Source organism: Cavia porcellus, unplaced genomic scaffold (assembly GCF_034190915.1).
Source record: "Cavia porcellus strain 051 isolate PalLab524CR breed Dunkin Hartley unplaced genomic scaffold, mCavPor4.1 scaffold_17, whole genome shotgun sequence".
In the NCBI taxonomy this organism is placed as follows: domain Eukaryota; kingdom Metazoa; phylum Chordata; class Mammalia; order Rodentia; family Caviidae; genus Cavia; species Cavia porcellus.
Window position 1 is genome coordinate 47564126 of NW_026947500.1, and position 16751 is coordinate 47580876.

General features: G+C 36.0%; 1 protein-coding gene across 1 annotated transcript; it reads right to left on the reverse strand.

Moving 5' to 3' along the window:
* Window positions 1-753: 753 nt before the first annotated feature.
* Window positions 754-15507, reverse strand: LOC100733576 (vomeronasal type-2 receptor 116-like). Its single transcript, XM_003464255.4, has 6 exons — window positions 15482-15507; window positions 15130-15403; window positions 13964-14770; window positions 6317-6544; window positions 5857-5980; window positions 754-1698 (listed from the first exon to the last, which is right to left on the reverse strand). Exons 1-6 carry the CDS (start codon window positions 15505-15507, stop codon window positions 788-790), a joined length of 2370 nt encoding a protein of 789 aa, XP_003464303.3. The 3' UTR covers window positions 754-787.
* Between the last annotated feature and the right edge of the window lie 1244 nt (window positions 15508-16751).

The window sequence follows — 16751 nt, forward strand, 5'->3', positions numbered from 1 at the left end:
AGAGGTTGTATTTGGCCCAGCTTTTTCTCTCTGGATGTCTTCCCAGAATATTAAAAGCATCATTTCTCAGTGATATATGTGGGCCCATGTTTATAGCACAATTTGTCATAGCTAACTTTTCAAGACAACCCAAATGCCCATCAACTGAAGAAAGTATTTAAAAAGATGTGCTATTTTTATACCACATTATACCAATGGAGAATTACTCAGCCATAAAGAAAGTTCATTTTCAGACTTTCATAGGTAAATTGATACAATTTTGGACCATACTAATAAATGAAATTAATCATACCCCATGTGTAAACATCCTATTGTCTTCCTGCTGTGAGAAACTGACAGTCAATAAGTTCCAAAATGTAAAATAGATATTGTGAAATCTGAAGAAATCATGTAAAAGAAAAAAAGAATTAGGATGGGGAATAGGGGAAAATAATAAAGTAAAAATGGGGAAAAGGGCAACCAAGCTATACCATAGTGTCTCTTATTTCATTGAAAAGGGAGGTTTGTGCTAATACCAGTTGGAGGATTTTTATTCGCATATTTTTACTCTGAGAAACTACTTTGAAAATGATGATATGCAATGTATTAACTATTATTATTCTCCTATTATTTTGTTATGAAATTCTGCCTTACCTTTTTAGTAAAATAACAAAATAGAAATGAAGAAAATGAGAGTTATAGTTATTTATGTAAAACTCATAGTACAATATCTGACTAGAAAAATAAGGTAAAATTTCCTCACACCCTCTATGTATTTTAAGGAAACTATGTTTTAACTTAAAAAATTTTATCTCCTAGAATGTGTTTTATCTCTGAATCCATGTAGCGCATTCTTCTCTGGTCTTAACAAAATGATATAGCACTTAGGGACAAAGATACAACCCAGAAGACCTGCACTGGAGGCCAAGATGGAGAAGACCTCCATGGCCACCATGACTTTCCCCTTGGTGCTGTGATACACAGGAAGGAAGGTGACCCACACACTGCAGAACACCAGCATACTGAACGTCAGGAACTTGGCTTCATTGAAGGTGTCAGGCAGGTTCCTGGCCAGGAAAGCCACAGTGAAGCTGACCAGGGCCAAGGAGCCCAGGTATCCCAGGACACAGTAGAAGGCAGTGATGGAGCCCTTGTTGCACACGATGATGATGTGGCCATGTTCAGTGTGTGCGTCTGTGTCAATGTAGGGTGGATTCGTCCCCATCCAGACTCCACAGAGAGTGAGTTGGATCAGGGAGCAGATGGGGATGACGTAGTTTGGTGCCCCTGATACCAGGAACTGCCTCATCCTTTTGCCTGGAGCAGTGACCTTAAAGGCCAGCACCACAGTAATGGTTTTGGCCAAGACAGTGGAAACAGCCACAGTGAAGACAACTGCGAATGTGGTCTGCTGGAGGATACAGCTGGCTGTGCTGGGACGGCCAATGAAGAGCAAGGTGCAGAGGAAGCAGAAGGTGAGGGAGATGAGCAGGGTGTAGCTGAGAGCCCGGTTGTTGGCCTTGACAATGGGAGTGTCTCGGTGCTTCACAAAGAGCCCAAGAACGACAGCTGTGAGAATGGTGAGACTCAGGGCTGTGCTAACCAGAGCCTTCCCCAGGGTGTCTTTGTAAGCCAGAAAAGTCACAGATTTTTGGAGACACTGGTTTTTCTGATCGTTGGCATACTGATGATCTGGACATTTCACACACTGCTCCATATCTAGTGAGAAAAGAAAATTCACATCAGCCTACATTTAGTATTTCTCTGTTATTCATGACCCTACACCAAGGAGCTCATTGGAGTTGTGAAGCCATATTGTTTTCCTTTATTTGTAAGACACGAGTGAGAAATTTTATATAGGGAATAATTCCCAATTAATTCTCCCCCTCTTCTTTATGATTTAGTGAATGGCAATATTTATTCTCCTCATCTGCCATATTCACAAAAACATTTTTCTGTATTCAAAAGATACTTTTAGAAGGTCTTGTTCTTTCATTTGAACCTCTGTACTTGCCACCTTGCATATGCAGTGATCAATGTGTGACCAATTGTGATAAAGCTACATAACTGAATAAGTTCCAGGAGAATAGTTAAGGCCAGTAGTACTTTATACTGGTAAAATAAGATCTCTTGCCCTACAGAAGACTGTCATTTTTATCACAAGGTGTATTATATTTGGATTTCAATCGGATTGTATCAGTGGGCCAAATTTGGATATTCTAAGATCTTTCCATGATTAAGTCTTTCTATCAATGAACATGCTTATCCAACCATTTATATTTTATCCAACTAGTTTTTTATTATAAAAGCTTTTCTATAGTATATACATAGTTTCTTTCAAAGCCCTTCCAGGAAAATCATTAGATATTTTGTACACTTAAGGTATAATAAATATCAATTTTTAAAATATTACCTGGGAATGGCTTATCAGTAAAGTGTGGATACATGAATATTTGGATTAATTTTATATTCAATTATTACAAATTTATTTTATTGATTTACCTGAATTTTATAATTATACACTACTATCAATGGTAAATAATACTGATTATACCATATCATTTCCTTTCCAGGAAATTTTTGCTTTTATTTCTTTTCCTGACAACATTGCTTCCAATACTGCCAGATTAAAATCATCACAGGGAATATTTTTGTCTCTTTCTTGCTTCAAACACTAAACTAAAAAATTTTTTTGCTTTAGGACCTTTTAAGTCCCATATCCTTAACTAAGACAATTTCTTCTTATTTCTGGTTTACTAGAAAATATTTTCTCATTGTTTATTTATAAATAAGGAAAGGTTTCTGATCTGGTATTTTTCTTCAGTCATTGAGGTCATGCCCACATTCCAAAAAACAATTGTACTGAATTATGTTTCATAATCCAGATTTGATTATTTTGGAGCCTCCTCAAATGTAGATCACAATGTGGGGTAGAATACATACATTTATTTCAAGAATGAATGTGGACTGTGCTCTTTGTTTCTTGTAAGGGCATTGACAGCTCTGGATAGCAAAATTTACCACTTCTAAGAAAATGAATTTTCCCACTTTTTTCTTTTCTCTTCTCTATAGGAATCTGAGTTAGTCAATATTAGTAAGTCCCTGTGTATAAATCAGTAAGACATTAATCATCATAAAGATTGTTAAAATATATATAACCTTAATATTTTTAATAAATATGGTAATAAATATCATGGATAGTTTTTAATTTTTAGATTTATTTTCTGTTAGGACATTTGCAGTACATAATAAATACATATATTGTGGGGAGTTTGAACATATACACAGCACATCTTCATTCTTTTTTCATACCCTCCCACTTTCATCCTTTCTGGTCCCTTCCAATGCTTATCCCTTTTCCCATTTGTAAAAGTTCTATTTCCTACAAAAGGCAAATAAATACATGAAAAAATGTTCATCATCATTGGTCATTAGAGAAATGCAAATTAAAACCACACTGAGATACCATCTCACTCCTGAAAGAATGGCCAGGATCAAGAAAACCAACAACAGCAAATGCTGGAGAGGCTGTGGGGAAAAAGGAACTCTCCTACACTGTTGGTGGGAGTGTAGGCTGGTGCAGCCTTTGTGGAGGTCTGTCTGGAGATTTCTCAAAAAGTTGGGATTGGAAATCCCATTTATTCCAGCTATTCCACTTCTAGGCATATTCCCAGAAGAACTGAAAGCATCATACCACAGTGATGTATGTGCACCTATGTTTATAGCAGCACAATTTGTAATCGCCAGATCTTGGAAACAACCCAAGTGTCCATCAACTGAGGAATGGATAAAAAAAGTTGTGGTGTTTCTATACAATGGAGTATTATTCAGCTATAAAGAAGTATCACATTGAGATATTTATGAATAAATGGGCGCAGCTTGAAACCATACTCATAAGTGAAATAAATCAATCTCGCATGTGTGAATACAGAATAGTTTCCCTAATGTAAGTAATGATTCAAATATATAAAAGTATGTGGTAATCATGATTCCCCATTATGTGGCCTTGAAGCCTTATAAAGTTTTCACTTATTAATTGGAAAGGCTTTATTCTGGGCTTCTTGATATGGAAATATTTGAAGCTATAGTATACGAAGTTATATTCAAATATTTCAAGGAAAAAGACAGACACTATGGTAACTACTATTAAGTCGGGTTATTTGGTGGTGAAGCACTAGGTTGCTGAAACAGTCATGCTTTGACCTGTATTGTTATGTTGTTATGTCCTCTTTTATCTCAATCTCTCCCTTATTCATTAAAAAATTATTTAATTATTTTTTATGGTTTTTTTAATTAAGGGGAAAATTTTAAAAAATTAGCAGGATATATTATAGTAACTTTTTTTGATTTCCTATTAACTTGTTTTGAAGTCCTGTGATACTCCCACTATCTTGTTTTGACTGATTAGACTCTGTTCCATTCTGTATGATAGTATCAAGTTTGAGGGTATAGGCAACTACTTTGAAGGCAATAAGATTCACTAAGATGCCCATTCTGGTTTGACTATTGTCTCCTTTGGAAGTCCTGTAATGTTTACAATGTTTAAGTTTTACTGGTCTTGTTCTCTACTGTTTTGTTCAACTTTATAATACCTAATGAGATAGACAATTCTTTTAAAGGAAACAAGAGACATTATGGTAACCATTGTTGATAACCTTGTACTCTGTTTTTACATCATGTACTATGGCTATCCTTGGTTTTGACTGACAGCTTTGTTTTGCCATATTTGACTTTATTCTCTTCCAAAAAAAAAGTAATAAGAACTATGGAGTAATAAAACCCAAAATGTGTAAATTTTGTTGTAAAAAAGAGAGGGAAAAAAAGTTCTCTAAAAGATACAACTGCAAGTGTGTTTAGGGGTGTTAAATATCTGACCATATTGTTTTTGGTTGGATCACTGAACACAACTGTTTGCAGTCTCTCTGTTTGAATGTCCACTTTGTATGCTTTGATACTGTGACTTGAGCAACTATCTCTAAGATGATAATGTGTAATCTATTAACTGGTGAGTTTGTTACTTTTTTTTTTTTTGGAGTTCTGTATTACTTGTACCCTTACACCACTTTGTTTTGTTTTGTTTTTTCTCTTTTTCCTTTTAAATAAAATTTTTTTAAAAGTTCTATTTCCATTTTTTCTCTTTCTTACCTCTTTTTTCTTCCCTCCTGGCTCCCTTCCTTCATCTTGTGTTCCCTTTTCCACTTGGAAAAAAATTCCCCTACTATTATCAATATTTTATTTTGCTCTCTACTTATATTTTGTATTCCTCACATAAATCATTCAATATTTAAACTTACATGTCTGGATTATTTCAGCTAACATTACAGCCTCCAGGCACACTCATTTAGTTATGAATGCCTGAAGTTTATTTCTTTCAGTAACAGAGTAGAACTCCATTATGTATAAATTCCATATTTTATCCATTTATCTACTAATAAATGGATATCTACACTACAAACTGTAACACTATAAAATAGGTGTGCGTATGTCACTGTAATTTGACAACTTTGTAGCTGAGTCAAATGGAATTTCTAGTTTTGTTTTTTTAAGGAAGCTCTACAGTAGTTGTACTACAATTTTTTTCTTAAGGCTATTTTTGTTTTCCTATAAATTTGTGAATTTCAGTTAAATTTTCACAGATGGATGCAAAGTTATTTATAACATATAAAAGTTTCCTCATGAAATATTTTATTTGTATCAACAGCCATTTTTGGTTGTGGTGTTTTATTGCTTTACAATTTCTCTCTCTTCTGATCAAATGTATTCAAGGTTATCAATAGTTATCAGAATTAACTTTCATGCTTTTGCTTTTCTTTCAAGACTTTCTTTTTCATTGCATGGATAGGAGCAAGGAAATGAGAGGTGGAAAGACACTCTTACCTGTGTTGTTGGTGATCTCATTCTCTGAGCATGTGATACAATCAAAACAGCAGGAAGCCTTTCCCTCCTGAGGGGTTTTCCTAAATCCAGGAGTACAACTCTCAGTGCATACAGAGCGGGGGGTCTGAGGAAAATCAGGTATGCATGAATCACTTCTCATTTCCTTAATGCTTTATAACTAGAGTAATAATCTTAATTTGTATACCTGCATAGCCCAATTACGCGATGAAATACTATGCTTAATGATAAGAAATACATTAATATTTACAAAAACATGGTTCAGTAAATGCTTTTTCTCATTTATAAGAAAAGTGGATAAATAAGAAGGTTTTTTAAATTATAAAGTGAATTCCGTGTCCATAAGTAACCCTTTCCTGACCAGAAATGGAGGCACCAACCCCACAGCAAGGCTTTGGGTGTCCACGTCCCCTGAAGTGCATTAGGACCAACTTCCACATACCTCTGTACTTCCCATCGCCCACTGTATCATCTCGTCAGATAAAGATAGTTTTTGACCATGTGTGACATAAGGGGAAAATTCCCCTACTTTCACCTTAAGTCTAAGACCTTCTGGAAAATTCCAAAAGTTGAGAATGTCAAACTTTGCATTCAGTTTTATTTTCTCTTCCAAATTCATTTGGTCTCCAACAGTGTTGTTAAATTGGATGTTCCTCAGAAAGGAGTGTAGCTGAAAAGACATATCATCCTCTAATGAGGTAGGTTTTAGAAATAAGTCAGAAAACCTAAATGTGGGACAGTTCATAAATGTCTTTAATCTTTCTCTCATAATGGAACCTTAACAGAAGTAAACAATGAAGCAGAAAAGCAAAAGCATATGAAGGATCAAGTATCATAATATTCCTAAAATATCAGCCAGGTTCAAGAAGAAAAATACTCTATCCAATCTAATGCAAACAGACAGTAAATGTGGATTTTTGAAATAAAAGATAAGCTAAACTTTTGAAGTCAAAATTTCCTATTGCCATTTTCTCTATGATTGTTTCCAGATCATTTTCTGCAAGATGAACCTATCAGTACCAAAGCAGGTTGGAGAAATAAATATGAAACTTCATCGATGTATCCACTACATTATTTAGCATGCCTTAGAGAAATACAGAAATTAGTTTTTCCTGTTTTCTTCATTTCTTCCTACTTACTTTAAACACTTCCAAGTAAATTTAATGTTTTTCCTTATTAAAGACATATGGGCAGAGCACTGACATCTTTTAAAACAAAAATTCATGAACACTAAATCAACATTACAGAAAGTACTTCAGGAAATCCTAGATAGAGACAGTGATGTCAACATCAGTAAGAACTGTGAAGAAAGAACACAATGAACTGCAAGGATAGTTAAACAAAAGGGAAAATATAAAGGAATCAGCAGTGGATAAGCAATCTAGTGATAGGATTTGGTAAATACTTTTCAATAACGCTACTCAATATTAATGCTCCTAGCTTCCAATCAGAATACAGTTTGGCAGATTAACTGTTTAAAAATTTAACTATGTGTTGCACACAAGAAACACATCTTGGTCCTTGACCAGGAGCTGTTGCAATTGGCATGAAGGAGTTTGAGCCTGGCTTCTTCTCCCTCCATTGACATGACTAAGGGACCCCAGCTGCACAATAAAACCCTGCCTAGAGCTTCACATGCACAGGCAGGACTAATGTCACAAAAAAGTCCAAAGCAACAGTAAAAACATGAGCCAGCAGATGATAAGATAGGAGAACCAGCTTTGTGCTTTGGTAAAAAGACACCTGAAATAGAAGTGGGCGGGCAGTGACACTATCTTTACATTTGTTTTCACTATTTTTTCTTTCTTTCTCTCCTTACTTTTTTCCTTTTGAAATGGCTGTGGAGAACACCAGGTACAGAATATCCCATAACCCAAACACAGAGGGAAAAATCAGACCCAAATGCAGCACAAATTCACCTGCAATATTGAGTGGAGGACATGTTCTAGGATGACACTTAGATCTCCTATTGTATTGTGGACACTCGAGGAATCTCACTACTTTTATTTTTCTTTACCTGATAGATGTTCCTCTTGATAGTGCACTGTGTTAGTGGTTTTTGTTTGGCTGTTTGTGTTTGGTTTTGGTTTTGTTTTGTTGATATTGTTGTTTGTGTTTTTTCATTTTTCTTTTTCACATTTTCCCTGTTTCGTTTTGCCCTGTTTTTTCTGTATTTTTGTTGTTATTTTGTATGTGTGATTATTCTTGTTTACTTCTGTTTTCCTTTTCTCTTTTTTCTCATCTCTTTTTTCTTCTTTACCTACTCTACTCCACCTTCATTTCCCTTTTGTCCATTATTTATATCTCTAAACATTCCTTTGCATTATGTCACTCACGCTTTTCTTATTTCATCGACTATTTCACATGATTTTCTGAGATTTTCATGGGTTAACCATTGTCTCTTCCCTTTCTGGTTCACTTCAGTACTCCTAAACTTTCTCATCCAATCCATCCCTCTTGTATTCTTCAATAACCCAAAACTTAAATGATCATTCTTTGCCCACCAAACTGGATCCCACTATATTTATAACAAACAGGGGAAACATCTCTGAGGTCTCTTTGGGCTGGAGAAACAAAAAGTCTCCAGAAAGTGATTTCCAGTAATCCTAGAACCCTCACTGAGGCTTATAGGGATTGAAACTCCATGTCCAGTGAATCAAAGTTATGTGGGAAACCCTCATGAGGCCTACAGGAACTGAGAGTCTGCACCTAGTGACCCTCCCACACACCAGAACCACCTAAGAGGTCTGCAGGGACTGGGAATCTGCAACCAGCAGCCTGCAGTCATCTTGGAACTCTTGATGAGGCTTATGGGAACTGGGAGTCCACCCCAATGACTCTCCCACACCCAGGAACCAGAACCAAGGCCACAGACACTGAAAGTGTTCATTCAGACACTCACAGACACCAGCAACATTCAGTGAGATCCACTGCTAGATGAGCCACCAGTGCACAAAACATATCGGCCTTGGCATCCAGCTGATATAGAGGAACACAGGAAAATGCAAAGACACGAGAAGAAAATGCAATCTCAAACTTCCAGCCCATCCAGATCAAGTCCAAGAGATATAGACATGGATTAAATTGGAAATCACATGTCTGAATTTCTGAAATGATAGAAATGGAAGTAAAGAAACAACTCCACAAAGCTTCAAAGGAAATCAGGTCACAAACAATCTTTCAGGTAAAAATAGAAATGATAAACATAATGAAAGTATTGGTGACTATATCCAAAGAAGAAATTGATACAAAAAATATTGGAAGAGCATACAAAACTAATGGAAACATTAAATAAACAATACAGGAAACAATTAGAATACATGAAACATATTTAAAGAGATATTATATTGAAAGCTGGGGAAATGGCATGAATGAAGTTGAAGACAGACTCTCAGATCATGAAGACATTATTGTGGCTAGTGATCATGAACCATCAAGACTCTCCCACAGGTAGCCAGCCAGGGTGGGGAGAAGTAGCATGTAAGGCCCCATCACCATCAGGATTTTCTTGTGTGTAGCCAGTACAAGCCAGGAAAACTAGCCAACAGTGCCAGCCATTCCATTCATGAATGTCTGCAGAAGGCTGCCCCACACCCCACTACCTTCTAGAAAAAAATGGGTTAGTAGAAATTCAGGTGCTTGACTCTTCCCCATATATTGTGGATGGATAGCCAATATGGGAAGTACCTGAGACCCTGCAAGCCACTGATCCAGAGGAACCCAGCAAAAGGTGATTTCTGGCCTCCAGCCCAAACTGAAAAAGTATAGGAAACACAGACATGAAGAAAGTGAATGTCATGCATCTGAAATTTCTGGGATGACGGCAGCTGAAGTAAAGAACTTACATCATGAGACTGCAAAATAAAGTAGATCAGAAATAATAGCGCAGGCAAAAGAAGAAGTGACAAATATAGTAAAAGTGTTACCAAGTATATCTAAAGAAAACACAAATTTAAGAAACAGGATAGGTAAATGAGGGAAACTTCGAATGAATAATATAAAAAAGAATTGTAAGCCGGGAATGGTGGCTCATGCCTATAATCCCAGCACTTGGGAGGCTGAGGCAGGAGGATCGTTGTGAGTTCGAGACCAGCCTAGGCTACAAAGTGAGCTCAAGGTCAGCCTGAACTGCACAGCGAGATACTGTCTCAAAGACAAAAAAAAAAAAAAAAAAAAAAGAATTGTAGTGCATGAAACAGATTCAAAGAGATATCCAGGAAATAAAAATTCCATTGTGAGTTGCCAAAACCATTTGGAAGAAACTGAAGATAGACATTCAGACCTTGTACACAGGATCATAGCCAACAATCAGGAAAGGAAAGGGCTCTTAAAAATAACAAGGAACCAAGCTTGCCTCCATGGTAAGTTACTGCAGTGTGGCCAGCTGTGGCCCCTTCAGGAGGAGAACCACCAGTGACTCCTGAGATCCACACCACGTTGGAACTTAGGACACTGGGAAACCAAGCAACCAGCTCACCTCCATGGTAAGTGGCTGTGGTGTGGCAGGCTGCAGCTACCCCAGGGAAAGAACCACCAGCGTCTCCTGAGATCCACACCATGTTGGAACTTAGGGTGCTGGGAAACCAAGCAACCAGCCTGCCTCCCTACTAAGCAATAGTGAGCCTACTGGTGCAGGGGCTGAGAGTCAAACATCCCACTTCCTCTGCCCTGCTTTAGCAAATAGGAACCAGAGATCTGAACATCTCTTGGGAGGTTGATCATATGCAATATAGCCAATAAGGGGGATTTTCTTCTACTATCTCTTTTTTTTTTTTAGTGAATCCAATACTCTTTATTGAAAACGATTATGAAACCAAAATTCTGATTAGTTGATCATAAATGAATGTCTATAATCTTACTTATCATTTGTATACTTTAATGTCATCCCTTACCCAAAATAGCACTATCAAAAGATAAAAGAAAAAAACATTTAAGACATGTTATAATATGGCTACTTTTCAAATATTTCTCCAAAAATCTGAACTGAATTTGAACTTTAAGTGAATTGCTCTGTAATTCACAGAAGGACATATGGGAAAATGTCTATCTTTATATTTACCATTTGTGTTCTGCTGAGGTTTCATACATTCTATTTAATTGTTTATAAATGAGACCAGAAGTTGACAAAATAATGCCTATTCCAAGTGTTTTCAGGACCTCTTACTGTAACAGTACAAGGTAAAGGAATGCTCATTTTTACTGCTTAAGGAGTCATCTGCATGTGTTCTTATTTTCCCCATTTTACTGCTGGGTTGCTCGTGTTTAAACACACTATGTTCATGAAAACAATGGATGCCTCTTCTGGAACATGATATTTCTATTCACAGTCTCAAATCCTTTTTGCTTTATTAATAGCAATTACCTTGCTTTGAAGTCCTGCATTACATTCACTATTTTGTTTTGATTGCATTTATTCTGTTTTATTTTGTTTGGCTGCATTCTTTTAAAAAGTTTTTAAAAGATTTTTTTCCAAAAGAACAAGGAATCAGGAAATAATAATTCAATAGCAGTACTGTTATGTACTGATATATTCAATTATATTATATCTGATGATATAGAAATTCTATTGAAGATAACAAGAGATAACACAGTAATCACAGTACAACTCCTTGTACAGTGGTTTTATATGTCTTTAGTTTTATGTATCTATAGGAATATGTTTTGTTCTGTCCTGCTTTGTTTTATTTCCACCTCTAATATAGAAAGGATAAAAATACATGTTAAGACACATGCATTCATAGAACCTATAAACAGTTTACAAGAACTGATTTTATGACACATGATAAAATAAACAAATACTTTGAAGGAAAAAAGACAGTACAGTACCCAGGGCTGATCCCAAAGTGTCGTGATGTGAAATTCAGCAATACTATTATTCTTTGTCCAGAGTGATTTTAGTCTGCTTTGGTTTGTATAATCTCAACATAAATGAAGATATGGATAACTGCATATATGTTTAAGTGTATAGGATTGATAATCATAATATAAGTTTTTGTTAGATAATTGAATAGAACTATTTGCAATCTTGCTGTTTGAATTCTTATATGTTCCACTTATATGTTCGACTTTTGTATCTTGAACAATTATTTGTAAGAAGACAATATGTAAACATCAACTAGTGATTTATTACTTTTTTTACTTTTTCTTTGAAAGTATGTATTATATCTACCCATTTACTGTTTTGTTTAGTCTTTCTTTAAATAAAAAAAATATACAAAAATGTTCAACATCACTGGTTATTTGATAAATGCAAATAAAACAATACTGAGGTATCATCTCATTTCATAAATAATAGTTATCATCAAGAAATTAAACAATAACAAATACTGTTGAGGCTGTGGGGAAAAGGGAACCTTCCATTGTTGGTAGAAGTGTAGACAGGTACAACCACTGTAGAAATCAACGTGAAGATTGCTCAATACTAGTGTTAGAGGCTCCATTTGATGCAGCTATTCCCCTTCTGGGTATTTCCCCAGAAGAAGTGAAAACATCATACCACAGCACTACATGTTTGCCCATGTTTACAGCTACAAAATTTGAACAGCGAGATCTTGGAAACAACACAAATGGCTATCAATGAGGAATTTTTATATAATATATAAAATATGTTTACATAATAGAACAGTAGTGAGCCATAGATAAGAATAAACTCTAGGCTTTTTATATGCAGGTGCAATTGGAAACAGTACTCTTAAGTGAAATAAATTAGACTTGCGTATGTAAACACCATATTGTCTTGCTATTGTAAGAAACTGAAAGAGTAAATAAAATCCAAACGTTACAATAGATATAGTAAAAGAAAAGAAACTGCTCATAGGAATATTATATTGTTTGGTCAGTTTTGAAAGCCTATATCTGGTAACCTGAGCAACTATTTTGACGATAACAATATGCAATATAATAACCACTGCTAAATTCCTATTATCTTGGTTTGAAATCCTATATCACTATTTATTATTGTTGTTTTTGTCATCATTTTGCATTTTTTACTGTTTTTTAGCTGTGTTTTGCTTCATGTTTTTTCTGTTTAAAACATATTTAAGCCCACACTTCTCAATCTTATCCCCTACTCCTCTTAAATACAGACAAAACAAGTAAAATCACTAAGTGGAAAAATGTTGCATATAAGTTCCCGGTATAAGCTGGGTTATATTATATAAGTACAGATATTGCTATGACTGTTAAACATATCAGGCAAATGGTTACCACAGTTCGTCAGTTGTTAGGCTGTGCTTGAGCCTATTATATGTACTTAACAGATATCTACAGAGTGTTGCATTTAACAACAAGGTCCATATTTTTCTTAGTAGAACCCAGAACTTTCTCCAAAATAGACCATGTCTCAGACCATAAAACATGCTAAAAATAAATATAAAGGAATTTTTTAAATCCTCATGCATACTATCAGATGATAATACAATGGAACTAAAAATCAACAGCAAAGAAAAATTTAGGAAACTACACAAACACAGGGAAATGAATATATTCTTGAATAGTCAGTGGATCACAGAAGAAACTTAAAAGTTCCTAAAATACAATGGCAAAGGTAGCAACATGTCATAAAGAAAATGTGTTATATACACATTATACAGTGCTACTCAAACATACAGAGGGATAAAGTTGAGTTATCTGTAAGAAAATTGATGAAACTTAAGGCTGTGATATTAGGTGAAATAAACAGCAAAGATTAGACATCACATAGTTTCTCTAATGTTATAGAACCTATATATAAGTAATGGAAAAAAAAGAAAAACAAAAATGAGACAGTAAGAATAAGGGAAGTGTTTTTGAGAAGAGTAAGTGGGTCTGGTGAGATGAGAAGAGGACCAGGGAAGGAGAGGTAGGCAATCTAAGGGAAGAGGGTAAGTAAGAATGATCAAAGTGTTCAAGATGTGCTCCATCTGTGAACCAGTTCTCCAAGATAAATATAACTATTATGTATAACATAGTCAATTAAGAACAATAAAACTAGTAAAGAATCTACTTATTCTAAGATTTCTAAAGTACAGTACTTGCTTAGAGCACATGTAGGTTTTTATAAGAATCTCAAAGAAAGTAGAAACCATCCAGTGGAAGAGAAATTGCATACCTTCCAGGGGGAAATCACTATTTCTTCCACATTTCCCGCTGGTTGTTTTTGTATTTGTTTCAAGAGCATCTCGTGTAGGGCATGGGCCACGGCATACACAGCATTGTATATGTTGTAACTCGCATCACTCATGGCGGGGTCAAAACGATTCACAGGCAGCCACTCCAGAGAGGCGTTGGGTATACAGTTCTCCAGTGCACAGCCAGAGTCAGATAATGAGCACTGGAAATGGGAGTACCAAAACTGCTGTACAAATATGTCTTCTGGGTAAATGGAAGGGTTCACTGTCTGAATAAACTTTTTAAAACCAAAAATCTCCTTGTGGTGATTTGAAAAAATGAAAGTTCCATGGAATGAGTCACGAAGGAAATTTTTCCCAGTCAGGTCAGCCTGCCATTGTGAGTTTGTTACCCAGACTCTCCATGTCCCTAAATGTAACCCTACATTATGGTTTAAGTCATTGACATTCTCAGTATCATGGTAAATGATAATCACATTTACTCCAATGGTGTCCTTGGTCAGGAAGTCATGTAGTTCTGTATTTGCAACATACAACAGAGGATCACTTGTGACTGTTTTTACAAATGCTAAGCAGACTCTGTTCCCATCCATCTCTGCTCTCACATCTGAGAGAAACTGAAGACCCTTTGCACCTGCTGTGACAATCACTCCTACCCAGTTCCAGTTGAAATGAATCACCAGGGAGACCATGCCAAGCGCCAGAGATGTGTCCCTTGAAGCCATTTGATAGAGAGAAGAAAAACGGCCGTATTCACTCAGAACAAGATCGAAAGAGCCAAAAGTCAGCTGCAAAGAAAATTGGAAGCAATGTGAAGAGAGTTTAAGTAATGCACAATGTTAGATCTGAAGGACCTTAACAAGAAGGAGATGCTTTTTCTTCCCATGAATGGGATTATCTCTCTTCCTAAGATCTTTATTTCTTAAATAACTGATCAGAATCAGCTTCAGAATATTTCTCTTTCTCCCTCTCCCTTCTCTCTGATGCAGAAAAAGAAACTTTGAGAAATCTATCAATCTCGATGTGCTCACCCATTACAATTCTATGCTGTGAGTGAATCTTCTTTTACCACTCTCTTTCATCATCTTTAGCAATCTGAGAAGGGCAACAAAGGAAACGTGGTTTTATGTCACGCTTCTCTCCTTACCTGTGGAAACTTGTAGAGCTCCAACAGTGGTCCACTCTGAGCCTCTGTTGCCCATGAGGTTCCTGTGAGCAATGCTACAGACTTGCTGTCTCTGCCACAGGTGTAATTAGGGACTTCATCCTGTCCTGCATGCAACATGAGGACATTCTTCAATATATTCCCATGACTGTGCAGAGAATTATGGGACTCATAGCCCAGAGATATGTTGGGTAAAAGATAAGGATTCCTGTTGATCTCCTCAATGGCAAAAATGAAGGCAAGCATATTTTGGTAGCTGTGGGGCATAAGCCTGAATAGAAAGCATAGAGGTCCTTAGAGAAAAGATTCAATTCTTGATTTTCAGATCTTCTACAATTTCACTATGAACTGAATAACCATATCTCTCCCAGAAATTCTTATGCTGAAAGCCTATTGCTAAATGTTGTGATGGAGAGTTGAATTTTGGAAGATAAGCAGTGCAGGAGAAGTCGTGAAAGTGAGTGTATCATGAATGAGAACAGTGTGCTTTCAAGACACAGTGAGAACTTCATTCTTCCTCCATATGAGGACACACTGAGGTGACAGCCATAAACTAGCAAGCAGTTGTTCGGCTAATCTACTCAGTCTCCACAAGAGCTAACTGTAAATAACTGTTATCTTTGAACATGCAGTTGACAGTACATTTTACACAATAAGCATAGTTAAAACAATATCTGAACTCAAGATAAACACCTGGACAATTTAACCTGTTCCTATAAGTTCTGATTCCTGAAAGATCTTAGATTTTATAACTAAAGGCAGTAACTTAGGTTCTCAGAGGCCCTAACTTTTACTTACATAGAGCAAAACATTTTAATTTACAAAGGAAACTGTTGGAAAGCATATTGTATTTAGATAGGTTTTGTAAATATTCCCTTGTATTAAGAACTTTAAAAATTATACATATTACTATGCCGTTAATGGCTTCATATCACAGCAGTGATATTCACATGAGTGTAAACATCCAGGAGGAGTAAGAAAAATGTTATAGAAAGAGTCTGGTCCACTCAGAAATATGACCTGTGCTGGATGATTCTGTTACAACAGAAGGCATCCACTTAAGTTCCTGAAGGCTCTGTTGCAGGAAATTTACATGCTACCCCTATCAAAATCAGGCCACTCGTACCACTTTAGTGTTTCAGAGCAGAAGGACTGTTGAAAACTGAGGATGTCTGTGTGAAGACGGAAGGACTGGCTGGAATGGAAAGCCTTAAAAAACTAAGAAGCACAGAATTGCACATTTTTAATTTAGTATCTTTTTTTCAGTTCTGGAGTCAAACCCAGGCCATCATACTCAATCTGAAAATCCTCTCACCTCAGCTTCCAAGAGTGTTGTTGTAATGAAAGGTGTATGCCAACACCCTTTAAAAATATTTTTAAATGTCAGTGCACAAATTAATATGTGTGGCAGTGCTTATTGTAAACAGCGCCTGTTCTTTTCCCATGCTTTATATCTTGTTGTCTCCCAGCCAATGGCAAGCACTTGCTTAATAGCTAATTTCAGCAAGAATGTGTCACATAACCTGTTTTTATTTTTAATTAACTTATGTACTAAGTCTTGGTGAACAGCCACATTCAAATTCACATCTTACTATTCCCTTTCG

Excerpts from the sequence above, each read along its gene's own strand:
- LOC100733576 (XM_003464255.4), bottom strand. The coding sequence starts at position 15,507 with ATGGTTATTCAGTTCATAGTGAAATT. Across the intron at positions 6,545-13,963 it reads TAGTGATTTCCCCCTGGAAG|CTACACTCCTTTCTGAGGAA; the intron begins GTATGCAATTTC and ends ATGTCTTTTCAG. Across the intron at positions 5,981-6,316 it reads GGGCGATGGGAAGTACAGAG|ACCCCCCGCTCTGTATGCAC; the intron begins GTATGTGGAAGT and ends GATTTTCCTCAG.